We start from the raw sequence: 16,665 nt of genomic DNA on the forward strand, positions 1-16,665 counted from the left end.
ATAAGCAAGATAAATTTAGCTGTTTGGAGTTTCTTCTTGTGCATTAAAAACTGTTACAGAGTAGAACAGATACACCGTTTATATTTAGGTTGTAGGTGTAGCTTGAAATAAACAACTGCTAATTTAGTGGGTGTTTATTTAACATTTTTGCTGACGTTTATAAATCAGAAATAACGATATAAGAAATTTATAAATACCCACATCTAAGAATTTTTTATTTTATAAATATGAGCTATTTTTTTACAGACACACATACAAAGGAAACTATTTTATGGTGGATGGTGACTCTGTTAGAGTTTAAAATGGGCATTCTCCAAAGGATAAGTCTTTCCAAAAATACATGGCTCACAGCTAAACACAAATTCAGAGAAATAGAGAATTATCGATGACTTCAAAATGTGTTTTCGATGCAAAATCTCAGGGAAGTTTTGTTTTTCGGTTTCAGTAGAGTAAAATGTGATGAAACATGCAAAAGAGTATAGAGATGCAATTGTAAAAAAAAAAAAAAAACAATGTTGAAAACTGCACTAACTTGTATTTTAGGTATCCAATAAACTGGTTGATGTAACACAGTAGTAAATTACAAACACACATGACTTTGCAGGATTGTTGTGACTTAATGTAGGCGTCTGCCATGTCAGTTGTCCTTTAACCTTCTTTAATCTCATCACGCAGATCAGCAGATCACAATGAGACCAAAAAGACTGCAATCGAGCCAGACCGCTCACTGAGTCTCTGCTGTCACTCGGAGCTGACAGATCATTGGAGACAGCCAAGCATGATTTAGCATTTTGTTATGGGCCCAAATGCAATGGAGGTTTCTTAAAGAGCAGCTGGAATATCTTTAATCGGCTACAGGGACAGCTACACTGACAGGGTTAAACTGCAGATGTTTCTGCATTGATCTTCCTGCATTGATCTTCTGTTATTTAAACATTTAGGTTTATCAGTGTCTTAGTAATCACTTGGCTGAATACTAGTTATTAGCATTAAATCAAAGAAACCAACCATGTATACATGTCAGGGTTTGACATTTTGGGACTCTGTGTTGGTTTTGTGTTTGTTTATTCCTTCAGTTATTTTGATGTTAGTTTTGTTCTCCCTCCTGCCTCCTGCTGTTTGCAGTTCTCTCTCCCCTCGCTCATAGTTCCTTTAGTTGTTGTTGTTGTTTTCTTATTTATCACTTAGAATGGTTTTCTCTTCATTATGATTATTATTATAGTTCTCTGGTTTAAGTCTCTATTCTTCCAGTCCCTCCTGATAGGTTAGTTTTAGTTATTGTTTACATTTTGGTTTGTATGTATTCTAGTCCTCACGTTCTCTGCTTCCTTTCCAGTTATTACAGTCAGTGTTGGTTTAGGTTTGTTTACTGTATTGTTTATTAGTCCCTTCTCCCATGGGTTAGTTTTGTATTAGTTTCACCTGCCCTTCAGCTTCCCTGTTTGCCTCGCCACACCTGTCCCTAATTCTTTTTATTGTCTGTCTATTGTTACTCTCTCATGTCACTCTGTATATTAGTTGGTCTGTGTTCTTAGTTCCTTGCTGGTTCCTCTCGTTCACTACCCCCGTTTATGCTCAGTTTTGCTACATTACAGAACTGTGTACACATGTAAGTTTTTGGCTCGACTCCTGCTGTGATTTATGTTATGTTTTGGAGACCTTTGATTAAAGAGAAGCCTTCCTCTCATCATGCTGCTGCCAAGCTCTTATCTGCACTTTGGTCCGATCCAAACCCAGACCTTGACAATACACTTAACTAATATATGTTGTTTTAATAAAGTATTTGTTTTCCTCTTTAAGTTCTTGATTTTTCATAGAAATAAATTCTTAACATATGTGTCTTGCAAGGCCTTTTGACAGTTCTGCCATGTATGCAATACATTTGATTAGTAATAGTCAAGGAAATCAAGGCTTGCACATTGTCAGTTTGTGCAAAGGACCTGAGACACACCCAATTTCTTCATATGCTGTTCCCACTTAGCTAGAGGTTTTCTTTATAATCAGTCTATAATCAGTCCTCCAATTTGTACACATAAACCAATCATTTCATACCCATGAAGGAAAACGTTTGCGTGTCAGTATAATTCTCTTGGTAGCTTAATATTTCCATTAACTGCAGAGACAGTTATACAAAATACCCAAATCCTACATATCATTTAACTGTATATTATTTTCTGAGGACTTTGTATTACGAGCAACATAATGACCTTTTGCTAGTAGATATTTTTTATTACAGCCATTTAATCACCTTTTCTTACAGTGGATTTGAAGCAGATTACAGAACATTACTTTAAACCACTGGTTGTAAAAGTGAGCATGAAATGCCCCCCTGGCTGTTTTGAATCGATGCACAGTTGGCATTTGATTAGTATTTAATAGCTGATGCGAACATTTCTTGGTAATACTCAAATACATACTACTTTAACCACAGTTTGACAGCCATGATCATTTCATTTAAAAATTAGAAAAGCAGACTGCCTAAACATACTAGAAAATATTAGAAAATTTGGCAAAGAACCAATGTTAAAAGGTAGCAAACTAAAAATGTGAATGAAATGCATCATTGAAGCAGTAGAAGTAATATCAAAGGGCATGTAAATTTCTGAGGACTTGTGTAACGTACTTTATTTCACGAGTGGTAAACTTAAGCGTTTATCTAAAGTCTTAATTTCAGTGTAGAGACAAGATTAGGCTTTAGAAAGACATAAATTTGGTCTCAGCGGGCTGCAGCACCACCATAAACCTGGTGTGTGGTCCCTGCAGCGGAGGTCTCTTTATATCCGCCATGTGGATGAGATGACAAGCCTAAACCGGTTCCTACGTGGATGGGAGGCCGGTTTCAGCTGGCTGCGTTGCCGTGGAAACGGCCGCTCTATAAATACTCCAGTGTTCATCCGCTTCCAGTCAGTCAAGCTACACTTCAAGCAGCACGCAACATAAGGAAGGGACCTGCTTTTTTTGACCCCAGCTCTCTGGTCTAATGGACAAACTCTTTGTAAATGCTTTTTAAGGTAAGGATTGATTATTTGTTGGCTTTCCGTACCGGATGAGTTGGTTTAGTTCGTCGTTAAATTGCTCTGTAAGTTTAAAAATCTATGACGTGGCCGGTGTGACAATAGTTTAGCTAGCAAGACGTTTTCTTTGTTGCCGTTACTGAGAAGCAAAGAAAGACTTTACTCTGTGTCGTTGGTCTTGGTCTAACGACAAATAGGATTTAAAAAAAAATAACATTTCAATAATTTAAGTTTTTTCTGTTTTTATGAATGAGTTTCATAATAAATTGAAAAGGCAATGTCGCCTCATGGCGTTAGGCGCTGCAACGGAACCGGCATAAGTCCGTCACTGGTTGCTCATTGGTTAGTTCTTTTCAAGTGGAAGGAGATTCTTCTCTGATTGGGTAAAGCGTTAGATTGGGTGTGGTTTAGAGGCTCTTATCTTTCAGTGACTTCTGCACTGGTGTCAAGTTTTCGGGCGTTTTATAAAACCAGAAAACTATGTGAATTTCTCGATTCGGTTGTCAGTTTTCGTCCGAATACATAAAACATGAAGTTATAAATTTAGGCGGCTGGATGAGTACACATTTGTTTGTGCTCCAATTCACTAGAATGATAAATAATGATTATAATAATATTTAATAACTTTCCTTCCTTCCCAGAATCCTCACTCCAGGAACGTACACTCCAGCTGCTCAACAGGCCCAGGCCTTGAGTCCTACTTAAAGGGAGTTAACTTCACTGGTGAGCCGCCTTGGCCTCTCTGCAACTGAGAAACAGCAGGTCCGAATTCCAACTCTTTCATATCCAGGTAAGAGTCATGTCTTCCCCAAATTTCCCTTTTTGGAGTTACTCATCATCTTCCCAGTCATCGTACACTCTTTCTTCATGACTGCTGGGTCTAAAGTTGAATAATCAATTAGGCAAAAGATGCTGTTGTCTGAGTACTCTGTTTTGATTCTTTCAGTTTGTGTGACGGATCAGAAATACATTTCAGGATGAACACCACCGCACTCAATAAATTAGAATTTTCCTTTCTTGAGGAGGGTTTCTCTGCTCGGGACATTGTTGAGCAGAAAATCAATGAGTCATCCTTGACGGTAAGCATCCTGTGGGGTTTATGTAATAGACAGATGGGCTAATTTGATTTGTCAACAGGATGTACATTTTCGTACAAGCTTCGAGTGTTGCATAGTTTTATCCCAGTGATTCACTTTTAGAACTTTGTTTTGCCTATAATAAGCAGTACTAATGCAATGTGATTTGTCTAATGTTTGTGAAAGGTAAAATATAACCTTCATTTTTGTTCATCTATTCCAGGATGACAGGGATGCATTCTATGTCTGTGACCTAGGAGATGTTTTACGAAAACACCTCCGCTGGGCAAGAGCACTGCCTCGCATCACTCCTTTCTATGCCGTTAAGTGCAACGACAGCCAGGCTGTAGTTATGACTCTGGCATCACTGGGAACTGGCTTCGATTGTGCAAGCAAGGTGTGCTTTGGGTGCTTTCCATCGTTACTGCTAGAATAAACAAATTCAAAGCTCTGTTGATTATTAGCCAAAACTACACTGGCATCTCTTGTGTTTTTTGCTGACTGTTAGCATTGTCATCTCACAGACTGAGATCCAGCTTGTTCAGTCTCTGGGAGTAGATCCAAGCAGAATCATCTACGCCAACCCCTGCAAGCAGGTTTCACAGATAAAGTATGCATCTGCACATGGAGTCCAAATGATGACCTTTGATAGTGAAGTGGAGCTCATGAAAGTGGCTCGTTGTCATGATAATGCCAAGTAAGAGTTTTTACTTTTTAAGTAAAGGTTTGTTTTTAGTTTTGGCCTCTTTGTTAATACTGTTCCTGTTCTCATTCAGGTTGGTGTTGCGTATTGCCACAGATGACTCAAAGGCTTTGTGTCGCTTAAGTGTGAAGTTTGGGGCTCCTCTTAAAGCTTGTCGTGGTCTCCTGGAGCGGGCCAAGGAACTGGGGCTGGATGTGATCGGTGTCAGCTTTCATGTTGGCAGCGGCTGCACGGACGCAGAGACCTACACCAAAGCTATTGCAGATGCTCGCTGTGTCTTTGACATGGGGGTGAGTTGCTCCTAAAATCCACCTTCACATTTAATTTTTGATTGTTTCATCTCTGCAAAGAAGCCTAAATTTAAACCTTTTTTTTTTGCAGGAAGAGCTTGGCTTCAACATGGATCTCCTGGATATTGGAGGAGGTTTTCCTGGTTCAGATGATGCTGAACTGAAATTTGAAGAGGTATTTGGAAATGTTTTTTTTTTTTAGCCAGAGTCGTATAAAGTAACATTCTAGTTGACTTACATGTGGACTCCTTTCCATTTTTAGATTACAGTAGTAATCAACGCTGCCCTTGACAAGTACTTTCCTGTTGACTCTGGGATCAGGGTCATCGCTGAGCCGGGACGCTTCTACGTGGCATCTGCCTACACGTTGGTTGTGAACATCATTGCTAAGAAGGTCATCATGGATGACGAGCCGTCTTCTGATGGTAACGGCTTTGGTTGAACAGATAACCATATGGGGTTGCCTATTAGTCGTATGACCTTTTTTTGTTTGTTTTTAAAAAAAAAAAAAATAAGTTATGATCTTTTTTTCCTGCAGAGGAAGATGATGCGACCAGTCGCACAACTCTGATGTACTATGTCAACGATGGGGTGTATGGATCCTTCAACTGCATCCTCTATGACCATGCTCACTGTTTGCCAATGTTGCATAAGGTCGGTGAGATCCAAAGGCTGTCATTGGGATGGGGACAAAGTGTAAGAAAAGTACTGATCTGTTTTTACTGAGTTTCTTTCAATTGTCACTTGTAGAAACCAAAGCCAGATGAGGCGCTGTACCCCTGCAGTATATGGGGCCCAACATGTGACGGTCTAGACCGGATCGTCGAACTGTGTACCCTGCCGGACCTCCAGGTGGGCGACTGGCTGGTTTTTAACAACATGGGTGCCTACACTGTAGCTGCCTCCTCCACCTTCAATGGCTTCCAAAGACCTGACATTTACTACGTCATGTCCCGTCCTGCCTGGTGAGCCTTTGTTACAGAAACTTGCTTAGAAAGAAATTCAGCAAAAAAATTTTTTTTTAATTTGTGACTTATGCTTTTTTGTTTCCAGGCACTATGTGCAGCAGATCTGCTCCCATGGCCTTCCAGCTCCTGCAGAGGAGTCCTCCCTATCTGACGTTCCAGCTTGCTGTGGCCGAGAGCAGCTTGGACATGCCCACCAAGCCTTGCCACACCCATGTGATCTGAAACTTGCAACAGAAAGAAGCCATGTTCCTTAGTTGGCATCTTTATTAATAAGCGGATGAAGTTCTATACATGTTGGACAAGCCCAGTTACTTGACAGGAGATTGAGGGGGACATGTTGCACACATTGCAATGTTCTGTACAGAAGCTGGGAATCAACCCTTGAATGAGGCTGTTTCACACTCAGGCCATCTCTGTGGGTACCAGACACAGTTTAACAAGCAGCTCTGTATTAAAATTAATTGCTGCTGATTTGTAGCATTAGCATGGGGTACTTCACTATAAGCCTATTTTTAGAACTGGAAAAAGTTGGAAATTAACTTCATGATGACTTGAAGAACAACTTTGGAGTAAAAGTATTGTTTGCCCAGTACAGCTGTGAAAGTAGAGATGGGGCAGTTGTTGGTTTGGGGACTTAAACAGAAATTCAGATGGCCTTATCTATCAGTATCATGAGGTCAGTGTATTATCATTTTAACAACTGAAGACGCATATCTGATGACTCACAAAACATTGGCGAGAGGTGGAATTCAGATCCTTATATGGCTGCTATAATTATATTTTCCATGATTGCCACTTCTGAACAGAACCGAGGTAGTGTTAATCTTCAAGATCTTTCAAAACCTCATGTTTTAACTTTCATATCTGGAACAAAACGTAGTCTTTGATCAGAAAATGTTGATTACATGAATTGTTTTGGGTGTAACTAATGATTCTGGAAAATAAGAGAAAAATCTTTAAGATTAACACTTAAAACACAGGGACTCAAAAAGCAGATGGCACCCCTCTCCTTTTGGTTTCTCTTTTTTTGTTTTAGCTTGCAGAATTATATAATTTGTTCATAATATTAACCAGACAGCAAAGTTTGAACATGCATGGAAACTGGATATGAAAGAGACGGGATTGCATATTTGTATCGCTTTCCTATGGAAACCTTTTGAAGTTTTGTATTTTTTTTTTAATAAATTAGGTGCTGAACCAAACAATGGGTGTTTTGTGCTTATGTCAAAATTCAGATTTTAACCAAACCAGCACTATTCAACTAACTTCCCACAAGAGCTCCATCTAGTGGCCATATTTTGCATTAATTGTTTTTTCTCTGGTTTTTAAAAAAATGTTTAAAGAAATTTTGAGTACCTAGAAAATCTAAATGCTGTGCTAAAACTAATAGGAATGGGAGCAATAATTTTTTTCAGATTATAACCGTAATTGCAAGGAACCCAAAAAAAAATAATCTACAGGTCCTTCTCAAAATAGCATATTGTGATAAAGTTCATTATTTTCCATAATGTCATGATGAAAATTTAACATTCATATATTTTAGATTCATTGCACACTAACTGAAATATTTCAGGTCTTTTATTATCTTAATACGGATGATTTTGGCATACAGCTCATGAAAACCCAAAATTCCTATCTCACAAAATTAGCATATCATTAAAAGGGTCTCTAAACGAGCTATGAACCTAATCATCTGAATCAACGAGTTAACTCTAAACACCTGCAAAAGATTCCTGAGGCCTTTAAAACTCCCAGCCTGGTTCATCACTCAAAACCCCAATCATGGGTAAGACTACCGACCTGATTGCTGTCCAGAAGGCCACTATTGACACCCTCAAGCAAGAGGGTAAGACACAGAAATAAATTTCTGAACGAATAGGCTGTTCCCAGAGTGCTGTATCAAGGCACCTCAGTGGGAAATCTGTGGGAAGGAAAAAGTGTGGCAGAAAACGCTGCACAACGAGAAGAGGTGACCGGACCCTGAGGAAGATTGTGGAGAAGGGCCGATTCCAGACCTTGGGGGACCTGCGGAAGCAGTGGACTGAGTCTGGAGTAGAAACATCCAGAGCCACCGTGCACAGGCGTGTGCAGGAAATGGGCTACAGGTGCCGCATTCCCCAGCCCTGGGCTACAGAGAAGCAGCACTGGACTGTTGCTCAATGGTCCAAAGTACTTTTTTCGGATGAAAGCAAATTCTGCATGTCATTCGGAAATCAAGGTGCCAGAGTCTGGAGGAAGACTGGGGAGAAGGAAATGCCAAAATGCCAGAAGTCCAGTGTCAAGTACCCACAGTCAGTGATGGTCTGGGGTGCCGTGTCAGCTGCTGGTGTTGGTCCACTGTGTTTTATCAAGGGCAGGGTCAATGCAGCTAGCTATCAGGAGATTTTGGAGCACTTCATGCTTCCATCTGCTGAAAAGCTTTATGGAGATGAAGATTTCATTTTTCAGCACGACCTGGCACCTGCTCACAGTGCCAAAACCACTGGTAAATGGTTTACTGACCATGGTATCACTGTGCTCAATTGGCCTGCCAACTCTCCTGACCTGAACCCCATAGAGAATCTGTGGGATATTGTGAAGAGAACGTTGAGAGACTCAAGACCCAACACTCTGGATGAGCTAATGGCCGCTATCGAAGCATCCTGGGCCTCCATAAGACCTCAGCAGTGCCACAGGCTGATTGCCTCCATGCCACGCCGCATTGAAGCAGTCATTTCTGCAAAAGGATTCCCGACCAAGTATTGAGTGCATAACTGTACATGATTATTTGAAGGTTGACGTTTTTTGTATTAAAAACAATTTTCTTTTATTGGTCGGATGAAATATGCTAATTTTGTGAGATAGGAATTTTGGGTTTTCATGAGCTGTGCCAAAATCATCCGTATTAAGACAATAAAAGACCTGAAATATTTCAGTTAGTGTGCAATGAATCTAAAAAATATGAATGTTAAATTTTCATCATTACATTATGGAAAATAATGAACTTTATCACAATATGCTAATTTTTTGAGAAGGACCTGTATTTAGACCTCAATGTTTACATAACACCATTACTGAAGCAAATGGTCTTAGATATTGAAAACTAGTATAATTATGGGCCTCAAGGTGGAGCACAAGTACAGTTCATAATTAGCTAAATTTATCATGTCATACAAGGGCTTGGTGAGTATATATTGCTGTATTAGTGTATATAATTAATGATAGTTCAAGTATCAATGTACTAAAATATTTGGTTTCCAATTCATACCCTTTTTAAAAAGGTTTTATTTAAAGTTAATTAAAACGATTTAGTATAAATACAGTACATATAGCAGAGGGACTTACAATAGCTCATCTTGTAAAATCATTTGCAACTTTACAAAAGGTGCTTCTGCATTATAATCTATTATAATTCCTTGTCTTCCTGGTTCTTTTTCATTATTCTTTGTGAAATCTCCACATGCAGTACATGAGCAACTTATTTTGGAAGGCTGGCGGCTCCGATGAGTGCTGCATCAGTTACTAAACGGATGAAGAGAAATACATGAGGACAAAACAATAAAAATGTACAACTGTTAGATAATTGCATTTGTTTATAATATAACAATAAAAATAGTGTTATTGTAAAAGCTTTGTTTTTAATGCAATAACATTTTATTACAACATAATATAAGAAGCCTCCTTATTAGCATGTTACTAAGGAAGTATAGGTAGATACGTGCCCTTATTCCCAATAATACAAACATTTGAAAGCACAACAACAAAACAGATGATTGTGTACAATTAGTTCATTATAGTTTTGTTTGTAGGTGAAAATAAAATTTAACAGACATTTACAGAACATTATTTACAACACCTGTGAATATTGACCTAAACCCTGACAGGAATATCTCCCATGAGAGGAGTATATTATGTTTTTTTAGGATGGTTCCTTTTTTAATGTGCTACTACATATTGTGACCGAGATTTGGTAGCCAAATACTAGCATTGTAAACAGACAAAACAAACGCTACTCTACAGAAAGAGGAAGATGGCAGCCATCCCCAAATGTAGTGAAGCTGCTTAGCCAACATGCAACAAATGCCCAATCTCCTTCAGCTTGGATGAGTCCTTGTAATAAAGAGCTAAGTTTAACCAACAATCTGATTGATTTAGAGCTGACTGATTTCACTGGCCCGTTGGTGTCAGCAACTCCAATGTATGTACCTTTGGCTGAAAACATCCTGGAAATTAATGTTTAGTTTGAGACATTAATAACAAGTATATAAACTGCTCTAACAACAAAGACTAACATAATTTCAGAACCCACATCGATTAAGTGATTTTTCTCAGCAATGATTTTAATTTGACATTTGACCCCTGAGGTCGTAACCATCTTTTCATTTTACATATTTGATGCAAATCACTAGTTAATAACAACAAACAGACAAAGTGTATTTTGATGAGTAAATATAATTAAAGTTGTCAAAAATGTAAGAAAATAATTTTAATTTATGATAAAATAAACTTTTTTGGTTCAAAGTTAACCTTTTTGTACATCTGTCATAATAATGTCCTGCAAAAAATAAAATTTGTTCAGCAGATGATCCATAATTTAAACCCTGATTTTAAAAAGAACAAGCTCATTTATTGAGGATCTTTTATTTTTCTGTTTTACTGCACTCAGAGCATTAGCAAATAAGAACAAATGATATCAATGGTATAAAAAGGTTATAAAGTTCATGAAGATAAATTACATTTTAACTCTTTAAACTGTATGGCTTATAGACCTTGTTGTATTTTATCCTCTGTAACTAATGTGGTGGGATGATTAGGGTTATTGTCCACTTGGAAGACTAATTTCTGCCCAACCTTTACCTTTCTAGCTGATGTTTTGAGATGGTGGTTCAGTATTTCCACATAATGTTCTTTCCTCAGGATTCCCTCTGTTTTGTGAAATACACCAGTCCCTCCTGCAGTAAAACTCCCTGCAATATGATCCTGCTAACCCTGTGCCTAAAAGTTAGGATGGTATTCTCAGACTTGCAAGTGTCCCCTTTTTCCTTCAAATGTAAAAACGGTCTTAATGGTTAAACGCTTTAAATTTAGTTCCATCAGAACATAGGACCCATCTCCAAAGGTGAAGTTCCTTATCCTTGAGAGCATGTGCAAACTGTAATTTGTTTTTTATTTGGCTTTCAGAGTAATTCGTACTATCTGTGTGGCTTTTCAGTCCATGTCAGAACAGTCCATGCCAGTCTTTAATATATTAAGTAGATTTATACCAAAACAGGAAACATACGGTCTGATTTAATGTCAGACAGTAAGAAATAAAGTTTGTGACTGTGTGTACAGTATCTGTCTTCAATTGTATTATTGTACAGCTCATCAATGATAAGGAGAAATGTGGACAGGCAGAATTGATCATAGTGGTATCACGGGCAAGTCCTTCCTCTCACAGTGTTTTCTAATGTACTCGCTGATAGCAATCTGATTATTCAGCTCTTTCTGAACAGCATAATGTAACACTTGGGGACCAAGTGACAGCCAAGGATGTCGTAGAAAGAAATGAGAATGGCCACGCTGCTTACAACTGCTATGTACTTTTCCTGGAAAGTTAAAATAATTGGGAGGCAAACAATCCATATGATTAAAAACAGCACCATGCTCACAGTGATTAACGAGGCTTTTGTGTAGATGTCGGGTAGCTGTCTACCTTTGCAAGCAAAGATAAAACACACAAGGCCCCGGAAAGAGATGTAGACTATTGTGGCCACAAAAAACGTGTCCATAGACAAGACACACTGATGCAATATGAATGCAGATTTCTCGACCTGTATAGGATGAACCGGTCGAACAAGTTGCCAGGCCAAGGATAAGCCAATCTGCACACCAGAGATGATGACAATCAGAGGTACTGGATGATTAAACCTTTTAATCCTAGAGCAGACCCTTGGGTCAAAGCTAAAGCCCTGCAGGATCTGAATTAAGTTGGCCAGAATACAGGAAATACAGAGGGAGAAACCAATGCCAAAGAAATGAATGCCTGAATATGAATGTGTTGTGGGTTTTCCCATAAAGGTGAAGGTTATGCAGAAGCCAAAGAGAAAGGAGGCTACCTCCACGAAACACAAGCAACCTCCAATTGCCTTAACAATGGGAGTTCCACAGTTGATACCAATGATGACAGCAGTCACAACAGTAACAATTATTGCAATGGCAGCCATTGTGCTCAGAACTATGGCTGTCTCTCCACTCAAGAAACTCTTCAGTTTTATCCACACAAGTATCCCTTTGGTTTGCTGGTGAGCAGTGCACAGACATTTTGGGGGGGCAGGTGCTCAAGTGGAAAAAAAGGGCACCTTGGAGCTGTTGGTTGCCTTTGTAGTGTGAGATTTATTACAGGCACAACGTTAACATAATTTATATGTATTACTAAGCACCCCCAAAATAAACTGTCCTGTGGGTTGAAGGGAAATGACCACCCAGGAAAAAAAAAACCAAAACAAGAATGCATTTGACAAAATTCTTAAGATTAATAAGGCAACAAAATTATCATAGTCTGATTTAAAGTTAGATTACTGATTCACAACCTCAACTTCCTGAGTCAAACTTGAAACTTACATTATCCTTCATTTTTTTTCTTTTTACACAATGAGCACAACATGTTTGTCTTGACTATATCATTCTGTACTTTTATCACAAAATGTCTTCTGCACCAAATAATCTTATGTTGTAGCAAAGCAGGTTACACTGCCAAATTTACCAGGTAGGTCACGCTAAATGAGTTATCTTCAGAAACGTGAGTTAACCAGTGACCATTCTACAGCGTAAATCAACTATACCCAGAAAATGAGTTATAAAATCTTTATGGTCAAAATGAAACCAACATCAGAGAATATGATCATAAGAAGAATCATCTATACTTCTGCATGTAGCCAGTGTGATATATGACAGAAATTATTCTTAGAGAATAAAAATTAATGAGATTACAAGTCCTGAGAACTGATAAGATGTCTGCCATTTAGAAAATAAAATACTCTGATCTATTTAATGCATGCAAATTATATAATTTTTATTTTATGTAAAGCTTGCTGCTTTTTCTGCCTACCTTTCCAAAGACTTACCACTTAACAAAAACATAATAAAAATTGAATAGTTACTTTTACTGCTGAAACCTGAGGTATGATGTGAAAAACAAATTAAAGGGCATTTTTGTTAAAACTACATTTATTAACCAGTCAATAAAAAAATCTAAAAACAGACATCAATTTAGTTTATATGAAACCTTTTAACATTTTGCTCAATATTGATAAAATGTGTTGTTGTTTTTTGGAACTTCTCCATGCGAGCGAGGCCTTTTGGAGTAATTTGGGTAGGCTGGGAAATCTAGGAAGGTTTACCACTGTTCTATGTTTTCTCCATTTGTGGAAAATGGGTCTCACAGTAGTTTATTGTGTTCTTCGACCTTAAAAATAATTTTTTAACCCTCAGACTAATAGATGTCAATGGCTTTGTTTTTCATTTGTGCTTCACATAGGGCTAGGCTTTAAGGAAACAGTGCTAACTGTAAACTGCCAACTACCTTTTTTTTTTTTACCAATTTATTTCATTCAAAGAAAAATGTTATTATGCATTTGTTTGATGTGCAAAAATAATTACTACCAGAAGCAGCTAAAATGGTCTAGTCAAACAAATACAGGATATATCTGTAGAAGATTGATCATATGTTTCCAATTATGTTCTGCCAACAATCTCAACCAAACAAATAAAAAGACATTTGTAAATAACGACTTGTATCAACAACACATAAATTTCTTTACTATACCTCAAAAGCAGTAAAAATTGTCCATTCACAGCTTTGATAGTCACATTTTAGTGAGGCTCTGAGGCCCTCTGCAATGACCCGGACAGCCAGATAGATGCTGTAGGATTCGTCACGGTCAATGTAGTGCTGCAACCAGTTTGAGTTGGAAGTCTTATTCTTGATATTAAAATCCTCTTCATCTTTGGAGTCGTTTATGGAAAGTTGATAATGATTCAAAATGGCATTTTTAGATCCTTCAAACGTAGAGTTGATGTAATCTTGAAAGCCAGGCACATCATTCTGTTTATAGATGATTGTGTAGAATCCAAAAGCGGGACCGATCTTTTCGATGCCTTCTATCTTAAAGACATCAGGAGAAGTGGACCAGGTGTCACCAGCTATCCAAGTTCTGCTGAAATTTTGTTCAATAACTTCTTTAATGATCAGAAGATGTAAGTTTCAGGGTGTGTTCACTCTTTATATTTGGTATGTGACAAAATATGGATATATTTACAATTAGGCGAGTTGTATTACATATTACACATAGCGAGAGACAAACCTGGGTGACTGACGGTAGAGCAAATATCCTTGCGATGGTAATGGATACCTCCAAGCACCTCTCCCCAATAACCACCTTGGTCTTGGGCTCAGGCAAGGAAGAGTCGATGGATCTAGGTATGAGACACCTCTGAGGGTCTGACTGGTTCCTCAGCAGTTGCAGAGCTGCTCTGATGGCCAGACTGACATAATCACAAGTATCATAGATGTCATAACCAAGGATGAGGTTGGGCAGCAGTCTTGGCGAGTGTTGGTTTATTTCTTGGATGGCGTGGATCATCAGTTGGGTGCACAGGATCATTTGGATATTATACCTATAAAAGAAGGCAGGAAATAAACAATACATTTTCTAGTTATGTGAGTGGATTTGTTCTGTTGAGGACACACTTACTTATTGCAGATGATCGGACCAGAATCGTTCACCCTCTTGGTTTGTTGGTGAATGGGAAAAAGACCTCCAATTATAACGTCCCCAGAAAGGTACTGATGCAAATATTTCTTTTCAGAGCGTAAAATACACTCATGAACGTTACAAGTAACTTCAACAGAAACATGGTGCTCACAGTCTAATCAGATGTGTGTGCTGTGTTTTCAGCTCCATGCAGTGTGAGCTGGTTATTGAAAAATTTATTTCATATAAAGTTTGCCTACTGCAGATGTTTATCATTTGCATTACCAGACTGATTCCTACAGATTAAAATTCTGGCATGAAAATGGCCAGGTGATTTGAATCCCTCAGAAAGAGGGATTCATTCACAATTTCTGATTGCGTGTCACCATCACAGAAGTTCAGCAGTTAAACCAGTCTGAACAATAAAGGTTTTTGTCTTTACACTTTTCCCTGAGGTAAGGGGCCTCTGAAACCTCTGCACTGCAGTTTACACTAAAGTTCACAAGAGGGCAGTATGCTTCATATAAATTAACCTTTTTGTTGAGGTTGTTTTGAATAAACAGTTAGATGTTATTTTTAGCCACCATTTACGGCTATAAAACAGAATCTTCTGTCTGCTCTGATCAGTCCCAGCAGTTCAACCGGCAGGATGAGGCAAAGGCATTTCTTAAGTCTTTGGAGCCCTGCAGTGATGGAATCCAGCAGAACATTGTGAGAAACGTAACTTCACTGTGAGGGTTCATGATGTTGTGACTCATTGGTATGAGTGAAAATTAAGAACGATTTGCTGTTTGATTATATGTTTGTATAAAGAAGCCATGAAAAAGTTTTCACAAATATCCCTAAAATGGAGTTTAGATGAAAATTCAACTTGGAAGACTCACCTCCACTTCAGGCTCCTTCTAACTACTCCACCACATTCTCCGCTCCAACCAATCAGCTCCTGATCCACATTCCTCTTCAGCCAATCATCCCTCCAGGCTTCCCTTTAAAAGACCTTCATGCGCAGAATTTCCCGCTCTTCAGCTGAGCTTTGACCCTCCTCCACCCCATTTCCACCATCAGGCTTCAAGCTCCTCCCGACTTCCTTATCTCCTCAGGCCTCCACTCCACCACCAGTATCAGAATCCCGGAGGGAGACTTCTCTAATTCTAACCCTAAGATTTTCATTCAACCTCATGTCAGTATCAGCAACCATGTCTTCCACCGGGGTCCGAGCGCCAACACAAGCATCAGCTAATAAACTCCTCTGATTGCCATCTCTGTGTTTCTCTCATTTGTTAGTCTTTTCAGGTTGAATTCATTTATGATGATCAGTTTGGAGCTTATTGCACTAAATACGTAATCTTTTTAAATGTGAAAAAGAACAGGAGGACTAACAGTGAGGAAGAATGTTTCTTGATCCGAACAACAAAAGGAAACTTTGCTCTCAAGGTTTAGATTCTTAACTTTGGGATTCTCTCCAGCTGGGAATCTGCGAACCCCCTGGACATTTAGAGCTCAACACCTAGGTCATTCTAACATATGAGTATGCTGTGATTTGCACCATTCATTGTAGCTCTGGCTGTGGGTTTTTTGTTCTGCTGGAAGGTGAACCTCCACCACATTCTCAAGTTTATCACAGCTTTAAACACATTTTTCTCTAGGATTTGCCCTGCATTTAGCTCCACCCATCTTCCTGTCAATTCACTGTTATTGGTGAAGAGAAATATCCCAACAGCATGATGCTGCCACCACCATGCTTTACCTGTGTGGAGGGTGTGTTCCGGATGAGATACAGTGTTAGTTTACTGCCACACATAATTTTGTAATAAGACCAAAAGGTCCAGTTTGATATCATGTGACCTGAGTAGCTTTTTCCACATGTTGAATCAGGGCATCTTGTGGTTTTCTTTTAAAA

At 38.6% G+C, this 16,665-nt stretch overlaps 1 protein-coding gene and 1 pseudogene across 1 annotated transcript; one reads left to right on the forward strand and one right to left on the reverse strand.

Moving 5' to 3' along the window:
• The first annotated feature begins 3,720 nt into the window (after nucleotides 1-3,720).
• On the forward strand, nucleotides 3,721-7,253 carry odc1 (ornithine decarboxylase 1). The gene is given in 11 exon segments (XM_047392933.1): nucleotides 3,721-3,804; nucleotides 3,961-4,093; nucleotides 4,314-4,487; nucleotides 4,615-4,787; nucleotides 4,867-5,083; nucleotides 5,175-5,258; nucleotides 5,346-5,508; nucleotides 5,622-5,737; nucleotides 5,834-6,048; nucleotides 6,137-6,220; nucleotides 6,222-7,253. Coding segments are annotated over 10 exon segments (1,380 nt in total). The 5' UTR covers nucleotides 3,721-3,804; nucleotides 3,961-3,991; the 3' UTR covers nucleotides 6,274-7,253.
• A 4,180-nt stretch (nucleotides 7,254-11,433) lies between these two features.
• On the reverse strand, nucleotides 11,434-15,010 carry LOC124855613 (annotated as a pseudogene).
• Nucleotides 15,011-16,665: the final 1,655 nt, after the last annotated feature.

This window comes from Girardinichthys multiradiatus, chromosome 19 (assembly GCF_021462225.1).
Source record: "Girardinichthys multiradiatus isolate DD_20200921_A chromosome 19, DD_fGirMul_XY1, whole genome shotgun sequence".
NCBI lineage: Eukaryota > Metazoa > Chordata > Actinopteri > Cyprinodontiformes > Goodeidae > Girardinichthys > Girardinichthys multiradiatus.